General features: G+C 36.4%; 2 protein-coding genes across 2 annotated transcripts in view; both read left to right on the top strand.

Moving 5' to 3' along the window:
• Positions 1-1,556: 1,556 nt before the first annotated feature.
• LOC100184056 (fibroblast growth factor receptor 3) lies at positions 1,557-9,849 on the top strand. Its single transcript, XM_002120410.3, has 17 exons — positions 1,557-1,802; positions 2,019-2,142; positions 2,597-2,781; positions 2,945-3,110; positions 3,170-3,363; positions 3,426-3,510; positions 3,895-4,022; positions 4,085-4,219; positions 4,756-4,826; positions 4,890-5,017; positions 5,090-5,214; positions 6,008-6,211; positions 6,459-6,584; positions 6,662-6,729; positions 6,787-6,924; positions 7,574-7,673; positions 8,387-9,849. The coding sequence occupies exons 1-17, from the start codon at positions 1,749-1,751 to the stop codon at positions 9,038-9,040; spliced, it is 2,685 nt and encodes an 894-aa protein (XP_002120446.1). The 5' UTR covers positions 1,557-1,748; the 3' UTR covers positions 9,041-9,849.
• Positions 9,850-10,306: 457 nt separating this feature from the next.
• The window catches only part of LOC100185624 (fibrillin-1-like), a 50,242-nt gene continuing 40,054 nt past the window's right edge, over positions 10,307-20,494 (top strand). The window contains exons 1-18 of the mRNA XM_026840903.1: positions 10,307-10,430; positions 10,589-10,748; positions 11,008-11,189; positions 11,796-12,092; positions 12,370-12,579; positions 13,878-14,063; positions 14,421-14,605; positions 14,927-15,089; positions 15,502-15,681; positions 16,165-16,325; positions 16,704-16,811; positions 17,278-17,449; positions 17,873-17,990; positions 18,183-18,327; positions 18,565-18,697; positions 18,896-19,092; positions 19,540-19,681; positions 19,982-20,241. Coding sequence (XP_026696704.1) covers positions 10,349-10,430; positions 10,589-10,748; positions 11,008-11,189; positions 11,796-12,092; positions 12,370-12,579; positions 13,878-14,063; positions 14,421-14,605; positions 14,927-15,089; positions 15,502-15,681; positions 16,165-16,325; positions 16,704-16,811; positions 17,278-17,449; positions 17,873-17,990; positions 18,183-18,327; positions 18,565-18,697; positions 18,896-19,092; positions 19,540-19,681; positions 19,982-20,241 — 3,081 coding nt within the window. The 5' untranslated portion in view covers positions 10,307-10,348. The remainder of the gene's footprint in view (positions 10,431-10,588; positions 10,749-11,007; positions 11,190-11,795; positions 12,093-12,369; positions 12,580-13,877; positions 14,064-14,420; positions 14,606-14,926; positions 15,090-15,501; positions 15,682-16,164; positions 16,326-16,703; positions 16,812-17,277; positions 17,450-17,872; positions 17,991-18,182; positions 18,328-18,564; positions 18,698-18,895; positions 19,093-19,539; positions 19,682-19,981; positions 20,242-20,494) is intronic.

The following is a 20,494-nucleotide window of genomic DNA, read 5'->3' as shown; positions in this document are numbered from 1 at the left end:
TTCGCCTGGTCTCCAAGATTCCGTAAAAGGGGATTACCAAAAAAGTCCCCTTTTTGTCGAGAAAAAATGGAACTATAGAAACCCTATCCACTAATTGAGTATTGATACTTTACTCGACAATAGAGACAAAGTAACTGACTTTCTGTGTTATAATTAACATGTAATGTGATGCTACGAATAAAACGATTTTATGTCATGCTGCTTGTCATCTCTTGTAATTACATTAGCAGTATGATGGCGAATCGTACCAGCTGCATCTACATTTATTGCTCAACTGTAAGTTTATCAACCATACATATAGCGATCAGCACTGTTTTTATATGCGTTTACACGATTCATACCATGATCTACCATTCATGCCATGATCTTTCCTTTTACCGCATAAATACTGTTGTATTTTAATTACTGCTGTAAGCAGCAGGTAGGCTACATTGGTGACAAGTCAGTCCGATGAATTCCAGCTGCAAAACAGAAATTGATCGGCTTTCATTGAAATGCATGAAGGCGATATATATGCAGGCATGTGGACACTATCGATCGGTGAGTCATTGGAGATTTAAATTAATTGGCCTGCCTATACCACTATCAAATCATGTTTCATCGTCACATAAATTATATATAGTATAACAGTGGTAAAAAGTGGAACACATATATAAGCACGTATTGCCCCCTATTTCAAAAATACATGACGATTTTTAGGTGATACCATGGATTTGTACTATGTCATACCTTTATTAATTGGCAAAAGTTTCAGGAAATGTATTTTGAATAAGCCACTTCTCATTTTTTTCTCTCCGAGTGCATGTGACTGAAAAAAAAATATTCTCACTTTACCCCATGTCCCACTTTCCTTCTACTGTATAATGGTTTTGATGTCTAACGCTCAGCATTGCTTTGTTGAAAGACAAAATCGCTACTCATATCCTACTCGAACAGCGGCCATGCCCATTTGTAAAATGTGTTTAAAACTCCCTATTCAAAGAAATTAATTCACTTCGTTTCGTGTTAGTAGCAGCCTTCACTTTTAAGAAAGAAAGTAGGGCTGTAAAGGCGACATTTCCTTTTTAACATTATTCTTATGTAATACCAGAGTATACTAAAAGATATGTTTTAAGTGTACTATGGTAATACATAACGTATAATAACGTAATCTTACGTATGGGTGATGTTACCAAGCACCGAATATGTATTCGTTTTACGTCGTAATAATTTAATACTTTGCAGCCCATGGGCCACGCATGCTGTATTTGTAGTTGTACAAATACACCATGCGTGTGTGCCTCTAGCACTAAGAGAGAAGGTGCCGACAGAACACGTGCTTGGAACTTAGATTGACCCGAGATGGATTGCGATTTAGTCTAAGTTACACGAGGGGAAGTTAAGCGGCAAAATTCGGGGAAGTCTCACACCGCAGGTTTGTGGGCGAGTACAATTATCGCAAAGGCTTTAGCAGCGAGGGAAGTTTGTAGCGCAGGAAAGCCGATCAGTGTGTCGCTTTGAGGTTCAGCATACTTCCGCAGTGTGTGTAATTGATGGTTGACTTTTAACACATACACATTCGGGTTTCCAGGCTGTGTTTCGTTTTAGGTTTGTTTTCTATAGTGGTTGTGTAGCCATGTTATTGCTGGGACAGCAAGAGAGTGATATCCAGTGTTGCCACTAACGGCAAAACCGTGATGCGAGTGCTTCAACTCGAGTAAGAGTGGAAACACCTGTGAGCCCAGCATGCGACAAGCAACGGCAAAAGTATGACCGATGGACATTGGCGGACTTGTGATATACCAAACGTTCGAAGGATATTTGTGAGTTCCACTTATTCATGTACTCATATTTGTAAATGCCGATGTATAACTATATAGTGCTACTATAAATGATATGAAACGCATGCAACCGTAGACAGAGCATTGTGCATATAGCAAAATAATTGTTGGTACAATCTAAAGAACTAATTAGGGCCCCACTCATATTTTGCCTGACACTATATGCTGTAACGATAACATTTTGGTTTCACTTTGTAGACTTTGATGATCTTATGCTCCCTCATGACATTAACTGAAGCAAGAAAACTCAATTTAATTCGAAATTCACAAAGAAAGTGCGCAAAAATGAAAGCAAAACATGTGTATACGACTCCGGATCCAGGTATGCTGCGATTTCGTAATAATTTTAGATATTCGGCAGAAACAGAATTCTTGACTTACTGCTGTGGTACATGGGATATACCCAAAGACAAATTGTAAATTCATGATGGGAGTAACTAAATAGTTACTGTACCATACCATAAGGAATGACGTCCCTATACACAGCAGGGATATAGGTAATGCGTCGGTCGCATCTTTTTAGTCAACTTTAAATGTAAACTAAACGCTTCATATAGTTCTGTGAAGTAAGATGGGACTTCTTTAGCACATAATATTGAAATATCCTAATCGTGTTTTAAACTATATTAACAACGGTCTATGGGAGTCGTTAGGATACGTTTTTTTATAATTCTTTAAACGTTCATTGCCCACCACCAAATGGGACAAAAAAATACATGAAAAGGTGTTCCACCCCCCACCCTACAATACATTATAATCTGTGGTATATGTTCTAGGTGGTTCCTACTTTTGGGATGGGGATGTCGACACCACCATTGAGCGCCATGTGGGAGACAACATTAAGTTGAACTGTATGGATTTAATATACGTCAACCCAATATTTATGGGAGACTTGAACTCCCCACCCATCACCATGAAGTGGACAAAGTATGAGAACGACGTGAGGGCGATAAACCAACATGTAAATATGTTTTATTTAGCAGTAACTTTACAGTGATTTTTTTCTCGCTTTTATAGCGATAACTTGTTCTGTTTCATTTAATTAGTCGAGCACTCGCTGTGTATTGAGAAAATTTGCAGTGTGTTGTGTATAAGATACTTAACCCTTTAACTTGCACTTGCAGTACTACCCGTTCGGTTGTAAGAAGAGACCGCTTCTTATGAATACAAGACTTTATATAAGAAACGCTACGATGAACGACACCGGTATCTACTCCTGTCAAGCACACCGCGCAAATGACACTGAGGTGGTACAGCAAAAGCTCTTCTTCGTCCTAGTTGTCAATCAAGGTATACAGTTTCTATTACTACGTTTCACTCCGTATACATAAGCTGCCTTTGATTTTCAGAAGGACGTTCCGCGCCAATTACAGAGTTTCCAGTCTATGGTTCTTCTGATATGACGTTGCTTAGCGGAGTTCGGCATGTCAACTCTACTTCTTCAACGAACCGATCCCTTCGTTGTGATTACATAGTACGAGGAGACTCCCCAGTTCACGTCTCGTGGTCACTTAACGGAACTCACATAGGTGACCGAACTGAGGTAAAAGCATTCACAGTGAAGCATTGCTTAAATGAATGAAATCAAATCAAATTTTCTTGCAGATCAGGGTTCGCGGGTCCGGGAGTTACGTGTGTGTTGTCACAAATGTCTATGGAGGATTTCAGAGATCATTCATAGTTACTGACCGTGCGTAGGTGAAAGTTGGTCTATGTGTATAAGGTTAACGAATGCTGATAATATATCATACTTAAAATACGCTCAGTTTGCTACAAGTATCTGTAAGTTTAGTAGGGTGGGGTAAGATGGAACAAATTTTCATTATCTTTTCCCGTTTCATTTGGTAGTAAACAAAGGATATTTCCGAAATATAAAACCGTAGTCACGCAACTTTAAAATAGCGTTGTTTATTATTAAAACACGATCAAGAACTATAAGTTTAAAGGGCTCATAAACGGTATCCTATCTTATCCCACAGTACTATACGTTCCCTTGTCGTATTTGTGGTATTAAATTTTGTAATTTAACATATCAATAACAATGCGATAAACTACATAAAGATTTAACCTATAGTTCTCCATGAGTTCTTGTTCCGGAAAACTGACTTCGTGGTAACGGTTTCGTTGGCAGCAGCTCTGGCCGTGATTTTGCTGACCGCAGTTTCGTTTTTGCATGTGACGAAAACGAAGACTCGAAAACAAGTAAACAGTTTTTAAATTTTACCGTAAATTTTGTACAGTTTTTAATAGTCACTACCACATAGGTTCCCTGTGGTAGCAACATGTTTATATACTTATCGGAACACGATGAGAAGGAAGGCACAGACGAAGAGAACATAGATAGCAAGAGAAGTTCTGATTCCACGAGTCCAACTGTGGATCTAACAACGTACATAACGGTTAGTTAAAACATAAGATATCTAGCATTTTCGGTAAAAATTTCATTTCTAAATTTCGCAATCTTTTACTGGTAATAGAACCGAGGAAACACTAGCGTAATTATTGCAAGGAAAGAGAGTTTCCTTTCAATTGTTTCACACACCTTGCATTTTAGCATTTTCCGTTCTGCAAAATGTACTCACATCATAAAAACGGCGCGGCTTTTAAGTTCAAAATAAAGTTAATTGTAAAGTCACACATTTGAGAATATTTTTTCAAAACCTTTTATTTGTATCAGGAAAATTACCAAACCATTTGCTATAAATTATTCCAGCGCTGCATAGTCTTTTATGTATCGCAGTCTCGCCGTCCTTTTGCGAGTAAAATGCACATACTGGTAATACGAGAAGGAAATTGGTTATTGGATGCTTAGATTTACAGAAGCCAGAGCAAAACAAATAGTAACCGCCATTGAAATGATGCAATATATAATAAGCATGCACATTAGTTGATTACTCCCGTAAAACAATTCTGCTAACCACGTGTTCTGTTACAGTTCAGTGATTTTTCCACCTTTTCTGCCGACGATTTGGAATTGGTGAAAAAACTAGAAATGTCACGTGATAGGTACGGTATAGCAGCATTCATTATAACACAGTATCCAGATATGTAACATTCAAACATTGACAGACTCATTTGCGACACAAGCCAGGAATCATCCAGTTTGTTGGGAAGCGGATTTTTCGGCCAAGTTTACAGCGGGTCGCTGAAAACGAACGACGAAAACTCTGTCACAGTAGCAGTCAAAGTTTTAAAAGGTCTTTAGATTTTACTAACGTTAGCGAAACCCTAACATGCTATAAAACCCCCATTTTTAATAAACGTTACAGATGATTTTCGGGCTCCAGACCTTCGCCATTTTATTGAAGAAGCAGCAACTTTGATTAAAGCAACCGGACATGAAAACGTCATTTCCGTTATTGGCACTTGTGTTTTGGATGTTTTGACCAAAAACGTAAGTCTTTCGCTACATGCATAGTAATTGCTATGAGCGATTTGCTGCATGATTCAACAGTATAACAGCTTCCCACCGAATCGCGAGTGGTTTCCTCGCTTGTTCCCAGATCCGTTTACACTTCCCCGTTCTAATTGCAGCAGTTAAACTGTTGCCAGTGAGCTTCAAACTTAGGCGATTTGTTGATTTTAGTTTATATATTATATAACTATTTACTCGTATTTTATTCATTGATTAATTCAATATTGTGAAAACATGTTTTGTACTTTACTTTATCGATGCACCATCAAGAAATTACCATGCACTCTTGTGTAACACCCATTTTGGCGCATGTACTCTGAATACATCTCGAAACAGTCTTATTTAGTAGGGTGTGGAGAGATGGGACACCTTTAGTAGAGTAGGGTGGGGTAAGATAGGACACCTTTTAACTATATTTTCTCGTCATATTTAGTAGTAAACATAAAAAAATTCAAAGAATTATAAAACTATATCCTCACGACTCCCGTGGACCGTTGTTAATTGTTTAAAACACGATCTGAATATTTGGATATTATGTGCTTAAAGTGTCCCATCTTACCCTACTCTACTATACATAATATCCAAATACCCTAATCTTGTTTTAAACAAATAACAACGGTCTATGTGAGTCGTGAGGATGCAGTTTAATAATTGTTTAAATGTTCTTTGCTTACCACAAATGGGACGAGAAATAAGAATGAAAAGGTGACCCATATTCCCCCACTCTACTATATAGCGTGACATACATCACTCGTTTTATCTCTTTGATCAGAGTAATAGTCCAAATACATTGACTCCAATATTGGTAATGGAACTTGCGTCCGGAGGAAACCTACGTTCTTACTTGCTCCGATGCAAGTCTTCTGCGGAGGACCAAGCATCTGCCTCCTTCTCAATCCACGACGGCCGGGTCTCAGAACTTATCTCTTTTGCTTACCAGGTTTCTCTTGGCATGGAGCATCTCTGTAGCAAAAAGGTTGGCACTACGATTTTTTTAAATTGAAAAAAAGCTTTAAAAAAATACCTAATATTAAACTTAGAAAACGTATATTCTTAAACTTCGAGGAAATACCTACTATTTTAGCAATATGGATTCTTTCGCCAAACGTTATACGATAGCACATACGCACTGTTACGATTTCAAGTTCTTACGCTCGGTTTAAATGTTAATAATTTATAGGTAAAATACTGTTGTATTATCGCTTCTTTTTCTAATTGTTTAGATATTACATCGGGATCTCGCCGCCCGAAATGTGTTACTGACCGAAAATAAAGTGGTTAAAATCGGGGACTTCGGGTTGTCGAAGCATGTCGCGCAGAAAGGTTATTACCGTGTGTGTAGTCGATGGGTAAGCAGATTTTCAATATTGTTTGTATGAAATAAAAAAAATGACACGTATTGTTTTAATACTGTGGTTTTAAATAGGAAAAACCAGCCAAGTGGACATCCCCAGAAGCTTTAATGTTTGACAAGTATACGATAGCTTCGGATATGTAAGTCTTTTACGTTTCGACCCAAAGTTTTATAAGTAATTGCAAATCATTTTTTAGTTGGTCGTTTGGTGTTCTGGTCTGGGAGATTTTTACGTTTGGTGAAGAACCCTATCCACACGTGGCGCCAAAAGATTTGTACGATGAATTGAAACACGGAATGAGGTTACCCAGTCCTGACATTGCAAATGAAAAGCTGTAAGTAACCAGAATAAAAATAATATAGGGTATTATCAATGTGAGAGAAACTGTAACGTTACCAATTATGCTATCGTGTTTTACAAAGCTCGCCTGATGATGTCTTTAGCGCTCAACATCTGTTATTTGCCGTTAGCGCTTTCCCGCCGAAAAGCGTCATGTTACTTTTACATGAAATAATTAATCTTTCTACTGTATAGTGCTTGTGGCTGTGCAAATCGCTGCATAGCCGATCTGATTTCAGTTTGCTGCATTGCAAAATTTTCCATAGTCCTTCTTAGCAACTGCACACATGCTCGCTCTACTGTGCAAATCAACTGTACATTTTAAAAATAAGCAATACAATTCATATTTTACACCAGCAATCTCCATTCTGGGGACACTAATAATATAAAATTATCACGTGAAAGTAGACTGTGTACAAACATCATATAGTAGGGTGGGGGGAGATGGGGCACCCTTTTATTTTATTTTCTCCGCCCATTTGGTAGGAAACAAAGAACATTCAATGAATTATAAAACCCTATCTTCGCGACTTCCACAGACCGTAGTTAATTGTTTAAAATACGATCAGGCTATTTGAATATGATGTGTTAAAGGTGTCCCATCTTCCCCCACTCTACTATACTAACAGTGATATTGCTTCTAGGTACGACGTTATGCTTTCATGCTGGCATTGGAAACCAGGTCAACGAAGTAAATTTGATGAGTTAAGTTTTATGCTATCCCCACAAGGCGAGGTAGTGCAGGTAAGCACTTAATAACATTCGATGACTAATATTGTCAGTTAGAATTGTTCATTAACCTTTTGCATTAAGTTTTTATATTTGTATTTATCGATTGCTTTAGGTTTTAAACCAAAGCCTGTGAGATAAAAATTGTATCATCGGGCTTATTTTGGAATTGCAGTTTATTTTTAATTGACCCAAAAAATAGTTTTGTCCTCCTATTTTATTAAGAAAATAGTTTTATGCTTCTTTACTCTTATTAATGCACGTTTTATCTTTGGTTGGTCAATTGGTATAATTACCAAATATATTTTTCTTCCCATTAAACTAATTATATGTAATGGATAAAATGTAACTTATGTATTTGTCGCTGGGTGAGAAACGATCTTTATAACACTAGTGTTCTGTATTTTAAACACTTTCTTACGAGTTACCAGCATATGCAACTTTATGCGTGATTTTGATGTATTTAGGTAAAATTTTTAAATTTTAAATAATCCATAAGAGGCCACCGGGTTAAAGCAATTGTCGCTATAAGTGCCTTGCCTAAAAACTGATAAGCCCACAACGGATTGTTGCAAAACGTTGTCTGATTGGTAATAATACTGTTACTTTTAGGCAAAAAAAATGAAACCGCTTTGGGCAGAGTATTTTTACCAAAATTTACTGTCTATTCTATAATGACATAGTAGGAAATGCGGTTTCTTTAATAAAGCAAATGTGTGACTATTTAGAGTTATCGGTCTCCTCGCGATGAATCGCCTTGTCCGTGTGACGTCACAGACGTTGTTACGTCATCGTCGAGTGGAAGTGGAGAATCAGCGACAAGCACTTCTGCATCTACAAGTCAATCTTCGAATGAAGTGAAGTCCGTTGAAGAAATGGCTGCCTGCTCGGATGTAATTGTAAAAGAACATGAAGATTCCGTGCCTAAAGAACAAACTGTAGAATTTTCATATTACGATACGCTAGACGGCGCCCTTCCGAACATTTCATTCAAAGAATCACCCGCGCGTGTTATGTCTGAGCACAGAAGGGAAGTGCCCACTGTTTTGCTGGTCCCTCCTCCTATTAAACGACATAAAAAACTAAAGGCATGCCAGAAAATACTGGCACCAGCGCCGACCGAACGATTTCAGAAGACACCGAACGATTGTTTAATGTTTGAGAATCAGTCGTATATGAATTTACGTGGCGAACCTATGCAGATTGACAGAAATAGCGATGGTGAATCGGCCCTAACTCCAACTAGTCCATTGCCCATAGGAAAAGATAACGGTGGTGATTCAAAGGATTATTGTTTTTATGGCGAAGACTTTAAAAGCATAAACCAACACCGGGGCTTTCCCTTTCACTTATATGGTAAAACGACATCCAAATTTAATTAAAAAAATAATTTGTTTAATTATGACGCATTCTTGTTTTCGAAATGTTTTATTTTTGGAAATGTAGCGCAAACAAAGTTTAAAATGACCGATGGATTTTACTTTAATTTTTTGTGTGAACACGCACTGTAAAAGTATATTTGATAAGTTCATTGTATTTGTTCTTACTTTTTTACTTTTATCAGGCTTGAATAATTTTTGCATTACTGTGCATTATCTTCCACGAAGCTTATGCAGCGCTGTATAAGCTTCCGCGTTCGCATATAGTAGGGTTGGGGAACATAGGACACCTTTTTATTTAATTTTCTCGTGTAGTAAACGACTCCCATAGACCATTGTTAATTGTTTAAAACGATCAGCATATTTAGATATTATGTGCTGAAGGTGTCCTATCCTTGCTTCACCCTACTGGATATGAGACGCAGATTCCACTGCTGGCAAACTGTACACTTTTTATGGTTCACCTAGAAAAGTCTATAATTTTAGCATTGTTTCTACGTGGCATTTATTCTATCATGCGAATGTTTTATAACATTTGTCTGTTTGTATTACTATTTACGTGTTTTTATAATAAGTTTTTACATTTGCGTGTTCTGTTTGTCTTTTTTTATAAACTTTAAAGTCAATCAAAATAAGTTTCTTTTACGTTTTACACAAAAGTTACCGAACATTAACTACGACATACTTTGTACAAAGCAATTGCATTATTTTATTATCGCCTACGACATCAGACGTTTTTGCGTATAAATTACATACCACATTTGTTAAGATTAACGTTCGTTTAAGTTTATTAAACCAATTACGGTCAAATACCATTGACGTATACCCACGGTCGGTAGATCGAGGTCATGTGTTCTCAGGTCAAAAATACAACTTTAAACTGTGACCTTATCCAAGTAAAACCGGATAGACGTCGGGCCTGTCCGGTACAAACCACTAATATCAAATGCACTAGCCAATTACCTCAACAGAACAGAGTAATACGCACGGTACCCCACGTATCTAGGCCGACCCTAACTTATAATTTGCCGGCCCGAAACATGGCTTTAACGAGGTGTACGTTCTTGGCGCTCGGCTTCACGTACGGGTCAGTCGTAATTAAACAATTCTAATTGCTGCCTATTTTTAAGATGATTAGTCCAATCTGGTGGGCGGCTGTAATTATAGAAATCTGACTCACTCAGACCCTGCGAAGAAGAAAGGCCGAAGCAACATGTTCATTACCTCCAACTATATAAGCGCGCCAGATTAGATCATCAATCTAGTTTTCGTTTCTCGTAAACGAAGATTTTACCACGCTGCCTGTCAGTCATGACGACTACAGGTCTTTTAAGTGTTATCTCGTTGGCATTTATAGTGTCTTTATGTTTGGTGCATTATTCTTCAGCAACAGGTACATTGCGTTTGGCTTAAATTTAATGTAAAAATTTATACATTTTGAAAATGTTAGAATTCATTTTAAGTACACCTATTTTTTTTTATTTTATTTTTTATTTGAGTAAAAAAACTACACCCAATTAACTAATAAATTATGTTTTTCACACCCAACAGGATCACATACATCTTCCTCATGGGCGTCCATGATACCACGATCACGATACAGTTTCGTGAACACGATTTGTGAAGGCAGGACCAAAACTATTCGATGTGTCTCTGCCGGACACGTCATTCTCATCGAAGATGCGTTTTATGGAAGACGAGACGGTTCAACGTAAGTGTTTGTATAAAAAGGGTGGGATGGTGCCGTTTAAATGGAGATTTACGGAAAGAGCTATCTTGCCCCATTTTATTATTTATTGGTTTTGTTTAGAAATTATTTACAAACCTTTTATAAAAAGTTGCAGAAACAAAATACTTTATCAAAGTTTCAGAAATAAAATATTTTCTTAAAATTGCAGAAATAAAAACACTCATTCGTAAAATATTTTACCAAAAAATACTATAAAATCATACTCTGATGTTTCCCTCAGCTGTCCATCGTCAACTATGAGAACACGGAGGTGCAAGTCGTCCAAAGCCTTACCGATCGTATGGGCTCGGTGTAACGGCAGGCGGTCGTGTACAATCACAGCATCTAACACACGGTTTCAAGGCGACCCATGCAGAGGAACTTACAAATACGTCCAGTTACAGTTCAGATGCGGAAATCCAGGTATGCCGACCATGCTTAGCTATATTATAATCACATATAGTACGATGGGTAAAAAACGGGACATTTGTTTACTACCATATGGGACGAGAAAATAGGATAAAGTTATTGCATCCTAAAAAACGGGATACCTTAGCGCATATAATATCCAAGTATAGTATGGTGGGGAAAGATGGGACACATTTAGCACATAATGTCTAAATAGTTTGATCATGTTTTAAACAATTAACAGCGGTTTATGTGAGTCGTGAGGATACGGCTTTATAATTCTTTAATTGTTTTTTGTTTACTATCAAATGGGACGAGAAAATATAATAAAAAGATGTCCCATCTTCCCCCACCCGACTATATCTTTATCCTGTTTTAAACAATTAACAATGGTCTACGGGAGTCGAGAGGATAATGTGCTAGGATTCTTTATTTTTCTTTGTTTACTACCGAATGGGACGAGAAAATAGAATGCAAAGGTGTCCCATCTTCCTTTGCCCTACTTTATGTTAAAAATGCAAAAAAATGTAAATATAGCACAAATATGACGAAATAGTAGAAGTAGAAACGGAGCATCATTAAAGGCAGTCAAATGTTTATATGTTCATTGCTATTTAACAGGTACAGACACCGTTGGTACTTGCTTTGCAAACTCATGGGGTTCTTGGTTGGACATCGACAACCCATCTGGCACTGGCGACTACGAGTTACTTTCTACGCACCGGAGGAGGTCGAGGTCGGCCTGCAGCTCCCCGACTGGTATGCAGATCCAAATGAAGACAGGGGGGTCTTATAACAGAGCTGGCAACGCCATGAGGAACAGCTTGAGTTACGGAATGACTTGTTTGAATTCCGAGCAGTCCTTAATGACCAGCAGAACATGCAAGGATTACAAAGTTCGATATTGCTGCAGAGGCGGTGAGCATATTGTTTTTATTTAACATTTTTATATTTACATTCACCTTTCTTGTACTTAAACTTAAATATGGGCCTTTCATGACCAAAAAATTCGGAACAAAATTATAGATATATTTTTCACATTTCTGTTTTGGCCCTTTTAAAATAACTATATGTAAAATGAGCACATTCTTTATATTTAGGAGTTTTGTAAAATTTCATATAAAGTGGTATTGCTTATGAGTTTCGAGTAAATGCAAAAAATCCCACTTATTTGAGCCATTGCGGTTTTTTTCAGGCGCATCAGGAATTCCATGCCGACGCCCTACTATACCAAGCGGTGTGAATGCATGGCCTTCCTCGAAGTCGATATTTAATACGAACGAATACATTCGATTCACTTGCCCAAGTGGTAAAACACTAAGTGGAGGGGTTAGTCGAACAACCTGTCAAGCAAATGGCGCTTGGCTGCCATCTAGAGTACCAACGTGTGTCACCAGCTCATCAGGTATTTAATGAAATATAGAATTCTGTAGGGTAAGGTGGAATATATCATATAGTTCTGTGGGGGAAGATGGGACACCTTTAGTGCAGAATATCCAAATATCCTGATCGTGTTTTAAACAATTAACAACGGTCTACGGGAGTCGTGAGAAAATAGTTTTATAATGCTTTGAATATTCTTTGTTTACTACTAAATAGGACGAGAAAATAGAATAAAATGGTGTCCCATCTTTCCCCACCCCACAATATAAAGTATTTCATATTTTCTGGTCGTGTTTCAAACAATAAACGATTCTTTTTAAAGTCGCCAGGCTGCGGTTAAACATTTTTTTGAATGTTCTTTGTTTACTACCAAATGGGACGAGAAATGTACCATCTTAACCTAACCTACCGTATATATTGGTGAATTTATCCTGTGGTTGTGGCACATAATGTGTTCAATTTTCTGTTGCATTGTACTTTGTGTGTTAATTTACTAAGACTACAACACTTCGAGTATATTTGAACCAAAGTCCAGGTTTTTTATTTTAAAAAATAATTAATTTACAAGGGGGCAAATGGTTTTTCAATTTAATGTCTCATGCGTTTATTTAATTTCCTGTTTTCTAATAGTGCTTCTCTTATCCGCTTATATTCATTACCACATCAAACGCGTTCGCATTTTCGTTTCCGGTAATTTTCTTTTTCATTTCCCGCTGGTTGAAATTCTCCCACAGATGTAAACTGTGATTTTACCGCGACAATCCGTAAGTAACACCACGAAAACCATAATTAACCGACGCTAGTCACACATAGGACGCTAATTTGTCAAGTTTCGTGTCTTTACCAATTCTAATGACTGGTCATACACGGAAATCCGAAGTGGCAATTTGAAGAAGGCTTTAAAACCTATTATGCACTTACGTAATAGCACTTAAAGGCGCGCGACCGCCATTTAGAAAAGGTTATTAAATTCAAGTACATCGAGTGTGTACTTCTCAAATTATCCGCCTCAAGTAAAACACGAGGCTATAATTGAAGCTTATATACACTTGGATTTCGCTTTACAACGTGAAAAACTGCAGTCTGCGTTTTAATTCACGCTCTATTACGTAAATTACACGAATTCATATATGTAGTATATGTTTGGTTTATTAACGTTTTAGTTGTATACGTTTTAGTAATATTATTACCACAAAAATCTAAACAGATTTTACACGAAGCGTGTTTTTGTTGCTTATTCCCATCTTTTCGTTTTTGTAAATATTTGTCTTTTGCTTTTATTCGAAGAGATATAAATCAAATTAACATTATCAATCACAGGATGCAGGGGTTTAGCTCGATTATCTCATGGAACCATAACACCAAGGAGAACCAGCTGGCCAGTTGGTTCGATGGCGACCTTCACTTGCGACTCTGGTTACTCTTTGGTTGGCCGATCACCTATCCGGTGTATGAGTAACGGGCAATGGTCAGGTTCGGCCCCCACATGCGCTGTGGTTTCTAGAGGTGAGTTTTTTTATATAAAGAAAATTAAAGGTGAAATTGATTGGGGAGAAAATCGAGTAGGGCGGGGGAATACTGGACACCTTCAGCACATAATATCCAAATATCCTGTTTAAACAATCAACAATGGTCTATAGAAGTCGTGAGAACACGGATTATATTTCTTTTATTGTTCTTTGTTTACTACCAAATGAAACATAGGCCAATAGAAAGAAAATGTGTCCCATATTCCCGCACCCTTATACTATATTTTTTCTTAAACCGTTTGTGTATCAAATGACATGAAGTATATGATACGTAGGTTATTACTGAAAAAGCATAATATTTAATGAACATGAACACATCTCTTTCTTACTATAGATTGCGGGGGTGAAATCGTCGGACAGACGTCAGGTCGCATTCAAAGCCCGAACTACCCCAACAATTATCCAAACCACAAAGACTGTACTTGGGAGATAACTGTTAACGCTGGTCAAACAATAGAGATTACAATTGAGAAATTCGCTCTGGAAGCAAACCGACGTTGCAGATACGATTATTTAGAGGTGAAGGCTTGTGCGTGTTACTGTTTATAATGAAACCCGTATATAGGCTACAGCTATATTACGAACATTGAATTGCCACTTCAAGATTATATGATTTTTTTCTCGAATATAAGGGGGAAAAATTTTAAGGGCGTTCTGTCAGATAATTATGAAATATATACTTTTCGCCGACCGACGCATGTGCAAAGGGGTTAGTTCGCCTGCTTCTATAGTCCAGAATTTACCTGCGTGAGAATAAAAAAACTCTTTTTTTCATAAACGTGCCGAAAAATTAATAATTGCCGAAAAAAACAACAAATTAAAACACATTCATATTGGCAGATTTTTAACGGAACGAGCAGAAACACAAGAATATTAAAGCTGTGCGGATATTTTACTCGACGAACATACAGAAGCACAGGCAGAAGTGCAACACTACGTTTTCATTCTGACAGCAGCGTCAACAAAAAAGGTTTTGACATACGTTGGCGGGCCGTGGGAGCAGGTAAGAAAAAAATCGTCTTTAATTTGAACTTCACCTTTGCTGTAATCTGGATAATGTTTGTAATTAAAGTTTGATTAGGTTGTGTTGTGCTTGTTAGAGGTTTGTAGTGACCTACACACCATGGCACATCTACGCTCATGCAACTTATTAAAAATAATATTGATTATACTTAATGGACGACAATAGTTCGATTCCCGACCACGCAGTTTGCAATTATATTGTATATTTGTTGTACGAATATTCAAGCGAAAACCAAACACAACAACGCCTTACATTATTTTTTCTCTTTTTTATTTTTGCCTTTTCTCAAATTAAGCAAGTATTTAACGTATTACATCATTTTTCCTGTTATTTAGTTTCGTATTTTCTCAAATCAATTATTCAGCGTCTTAAAATAATTCTATTGTCCCAGGTTGCCCTGTGCCTACAGCGCCGTCTTACGGTACCGTTTCACCAACAAGATCCCAGCACAATCCAGGCGATTACGTCACATATTCTTGTCGTACCGGTTATCGATTAGTTGGGCAAGCCAGAGTACGATGCGGGTCCTCCGGTTCTTGGTCGAGCTCGGCTCCGACTTGCGAGCGCAGAGGTAACTATAATATTTAGGACTGTGGGGGAATATGGGACATCTTTAGCACTTTATCGAGTAAAGATGGCTGTATACAGTAACCGGCATGCGAATTCGCTTGCGAGGTCGTATGCAAACCCATTACCGAGTTCCGCATGTAACAGCGAAATCCGGACAAAACAGACAAAACGGATGAATTCCGGATACTGTGTACAGCCACCTTTGGCGTAATATGTCGGTTAAACATGTTCTGGTAAATAAAAAAGTCCTAAAATATCAAGATAGCTTATGCTAAACAACAAAAATATAAATGCAGGACTAATAGTACTCTACCACTTTAATGATGTAGAATCTACTATAACTCTATTATATAACCAACCACGTCATAATGACAAGGGAAATACCCGATACAGAAAACAATTGGAATTTCCCAGTTTTCTTAAGTTAAGTCATTTTCAACTATAACAACTTCAAATTTGACCAAACTCGAATCTGTTATCGCAGGTCCAGTTACGCCAACATTCAAATCGTGTTATGCGGTCGGTGACCCACATTATTGTACGTTTGATGGGAAGAGGTTTGATTATCAAGGCGTTTGTTCTTATGTGTTGGTCAAGGCATCATCTGTGCCACATGGCAGTAACCTAAGACCCTTTGTAGTCGAGGTGGGATGTTAATTAAATTTATTTGTTTGATTTTTGATACGTTTTTGCTTTGTGTTGTTTTATCTGTCATTTTATTGTCAGTGCAGAAATAATTTTTTTTTTTAAGTTCCATTTTTAACTGTGATGCATTCCACGAATTGGCTCTGATTTAGCACTAGTATTTAAGGATTCTTGGTTCATTATAATAAAATGCAATGACAAAAGATACTAAATTAACAGCTAACCCAACTAAACTACTGTCACTAGTCTCTTTCAATCAACGATGCAGTAACAAACACAAATCCTCTGCAAGCAGAATTAAATAAAAACTTCCAGGATAAACAAAAAAATATTTTGGAAACAAAAAAGGTTAATTTTTTGGAATGTATTGTTTTGTAGGTTGACAATGAACATAGAGGAGGAAACACAAGAGTGTCATGGCTCCGCAAAGTTATCGTACGCGTTGGTGGAATCGTTATCGAACTCTTAAAGGGAAAAGTTGTTCAAGTAATAATTTATGTTAAATAATTTTTTTTGTGCTTTAGGTTTTTTGTTAAAAATAACTCTTTTAAAGAGGTCATTTTGTATTAATTTTGTATATTATGTAAATAAATTTCAATAACCTTTTAGTATTAAAATCTTGAAGTCGCTATGTTGGGACCAAAGCAATTAAACCTGATTAGTGATGTTTCACTAAATGACAAATTGTAATATATGTTAGGTTTTCTAAACTCGGGGTAACAGAATTTTGGGGATTCCTGAGAGTGTTCAAGTTTTACACAAAGTACTGCATAGAAATTTAGATGATTAAAAGGGGCAAAACAGTTTTGAAGCCCTGATATTTGAGACTTTAAAAGCTGTGTCTCCGAGGTCCTTTTTTATTTTAATATTAGTTTTGCCAAATATTTTTTTTATTAGTTTTAAATGTACATAATTTTTGCAATACCTTATACTGACTACTTTATATACCCAGGTGGATAGTGAAACAGTCAATCTTCCATTTTCTCACTCTTCAAGTGGTGTTAATATTAAATTCAGCGGACGTTTTGTCGTCCTGACAACTTCATTCCAAATGAAAATTATCTACGATGGCAAATCATATCTCACTGTCAGAATGCCGAGCACTTATTCAGGAATTGTTGAAGGTAAGATAAGATTTTCTAAACATAGTTAAACAAAATATCAACTCAACATAAAGGCAGAACCAAAGTTATGCTTTTTATTTTAACTCATGAAGAAAGAGTCAGGTCGAATTATTTTTCATTTTTGTGTGATATCTGTTTACCTGAGTATAGAAATTGCATAAAAAATCATTAAATACCTTAATTATATAATAATAACTTATATTTTAATGACTTCTCTATTGGTTTTGAACGGTGATCGTGATAAAAGTAGCAACCACGAAGTAAAAACAAATGTTAAATATGAAGTGATAAAAAATGCAATTCAAGTTCATTGCATTTTTGTTGTTATTTTTTATTTGCATAAGCCTTCATAGAAGAAAAATGTTTAGATATGAAATTTTCAAATTAAAACAAAAATTCTATTTGTAAATTCCACCGCTCCAGGTTTATGTGGCAACTATAATGGAAATCCGGATGACGATTTTACTCGAAGAGGAACACGGATTATTTTAACTGATCCAACCCAGTTTGGAAACCAATTCCAAACTTCAAGCAAACCAGGGTAAATATTTAAATGATGATGGTAATGACATTGACTAAACAGCCTGATCAACTGGAATTTCTTGCCTAAAAATGTTTTGGTATATTTTTGCATATCTGTCAGCTTTAACAAAAAAGTTGAAACAATATTTTCAAAATTGTTTTATTTTGGTTTGTTTAGTTCTTTCATTATTGTATTTGTATTCTATTCCAGTTGCACCAGAGCACTTCCACCAAGAGATGAAACTTGCCCGGCATCGAGAAAATCTGTTTTCCGTCGCCAGTGTTCGATTATTACTGAAGAAAATGGTTGCTTTGCAAGTTGCCACTCTCTCTCAGATCCTGCTCCTTTCTTAAGGGTATGTTTAAAATTTTAAAAGAAACATATATAGCATTATAATACAAACTAAAGTAGACATATGTGAAATTTAAAAATCCCAAAATCAAATTGAAAATTTTAAGGATTTTATGATATGTTTCCGTAAAAATGTATAGTGTAAGTTTTCCCAACACAGTTTTTTTGGACAGTAGAGTATATTGTTCCTAGTTTTCTGTGTAACTCATAGTCAGCTTATTTTATCCATCTTTTGCTTTAGGATTGTGTGTTTGATGCTTGCGTGTACAATGATGGACTTGCTGCTCTTGAGAACAATGTTGGGTCTTATGCTCAAATATGTCAAGCATTGGGTGCAAGAATTTGTCCCGAATGGAGAAATACAACAAATACTCGTAAGTCCTCATAAAAATTACCAAATTAATATTAATATGTTGTGTGAAACTGATAGTAGTTTGTTTGATACTGCTTCATTATATCTTCGATAACACATTGGTGTTATAAAAATACTGCTTGATTTGTTTGCTATTGATTCATTATTTTATTTATCAAATGACTTTTTCTTTTTTCTTACTTTATATTTTTTATTTTAGCATTATCTTGTGGCCCAAATTCTCACTACAACCCATGTGGTTCCTCATGTCCACGCACCTGCTCCCAACCACGAACCGTTAGTTGCGATAGGCGGTGTGTTGAACAGTGTGAATGTGACTCTGGATATGTTCTCTCTGGTGACACCTGTGTCAGGACATCTGAATGTGGTTGCTCACAAAATGGAAAATATTATAAGGTGTTGGGACTGTAACTTAAATTTTGGTAGTTGTGTATAAAAAAAGTTATACAGTAGGGTAGGGGTAGATAGGCCCCTTTCCATTCTATTTTTCCAGCTAATTTGGTAGTAAACAAAGAACATTTAAAGAATTATAAAACCTTTTTCTTAGGACTCCGTTAGACCAGTGTTAATTGTTTGAAACACGATCAGGATATTTGAATATTTTGTGCTAAAGGTGTCCCATCTTTCCTCACAGTTCTGTATAAAAAAGATAATGTTTACTTTAATCTGTATTCCTAAAGTTCTATATAAAAACAATCACCCACAAAGTTACGTCTCCGGGTAACTGGTAAGCTGGCACAAAGTGTATGAAACAGAACACCTGTGTGATAATGAGAATAAAGCAAGAGACATTTATTCATTGATAATTGTGTAGCAAGTGTAACTTTTAAAATTTATTTTAAGAATGGTGATGTGACTTACACAAGTGGTTGTGGGAGGAAGTGTACGTGCCAGAGAGGAAGGATGACTTGTGTTAGAGCAAGATGTGGAAGCAATAAAAGATGTGGAAGAGATGTGTTTGGAAGAGTTGCGTGCGTCCCAACAGGTTAGTCACCTTTTTATGAGTAATTGTCACTGTAAGACTATTTGGAATTAAATTTTTTTATCATTTTTTAGATTTAGGTTCAATAAAATAAAACAAAGCAATATTTTTAAAGTGTTTTAGCTTTTAGTGTGCAGACTTCGTTTTATTTAAACATTTTGTATCTCTAGAAATAGTACATGTTTGATAGAGTTATAGTCACTGCTTTATTGTATTTTTTTTCTAATTTTTAGGAACTTTTACAAATAATCACAGCTTTGATATTTTTTAAATTTTATTTTAACGCAATTTTACAAATTTTAGGATATGGTTTGTGCAAGGCATGGGGAGATCCTCATTACATGACATTTGATGGCAGTGGTTGGTTTGACTTCATGGGGACTTGCTCCTACACCATGGCACGCACCAACACTTTGTCCACTAATGACCAAAGATGGTTTCATGTTGTTGCCACCAATGAACACAGAGGCAGCAACACTCGTGTTTCGTTCATTAAACATATCACTGTAACTTTGTTTGGTGGTACAGTGGCTGTGAGGTTGGAAAAGAATCGAGTAGTAAAGGTAAGTTGTGGTTTCATCCAGCATATATAATATGTGTTTTATTTTAAGAAAACTCAAAACTGTTTAACAGCGCTGCAGCAAATGTAAATGTTATAAGTTTTAGACTGACCTGTTTTATTGCACAATATCGTCACTTTTTGTTGTCAATTTTATTTATACATAATAGCATTTGAACACTTTTTGTGAAGCTTTTTGTTCACACAATTTCTTAAAGTTATTTTTTCATAAAACATAACTGTTTATTTTGTTTCCT

The sequence above is a fragment of the Ciona intestinalis genome, chromosome 2 (assembly GCF_000224145.3).
Source record: "Ciona intestinalis chromosome 2, KH, whole genome shotgun sequence".
Taxonomy (NCBI): domain Eukaryota; kingdom Metazoa; phylum Chordata; class Ascidiacea; order Phlebobranchia; family Cionidae; genus Ciona; species Ciona intestinalis.
Note: the sequence above shows the minus strand (reverse complement) of the source record. Positions and strands in the feature narration are given on the sequence as shown.

Bases quoted from the DNA above. Each gene is read 5' to 3' on its own strand.
- LOC100184056 (XM_002120410.3), top strand. From the start codon at position 1,749: ATGACCGATGGACATTGGCGGACTTGTGATATACCAAACGTTCGAAGG. The intron at 1,803-2,018 runs GTGAGTTCCACT...TTCACTTTGTAG, and splicing joins CAAACGTTCGAAGGATATTT to ACTTTGATGATCTTATGCTC. The intron at 3,511-3,894 runs GTGCGTAGGTGA...TTTAACCTATAG, and splicing joins ATCATTCATAGTTACTGACC to TTCTCCATGAGTTCTTGTTC.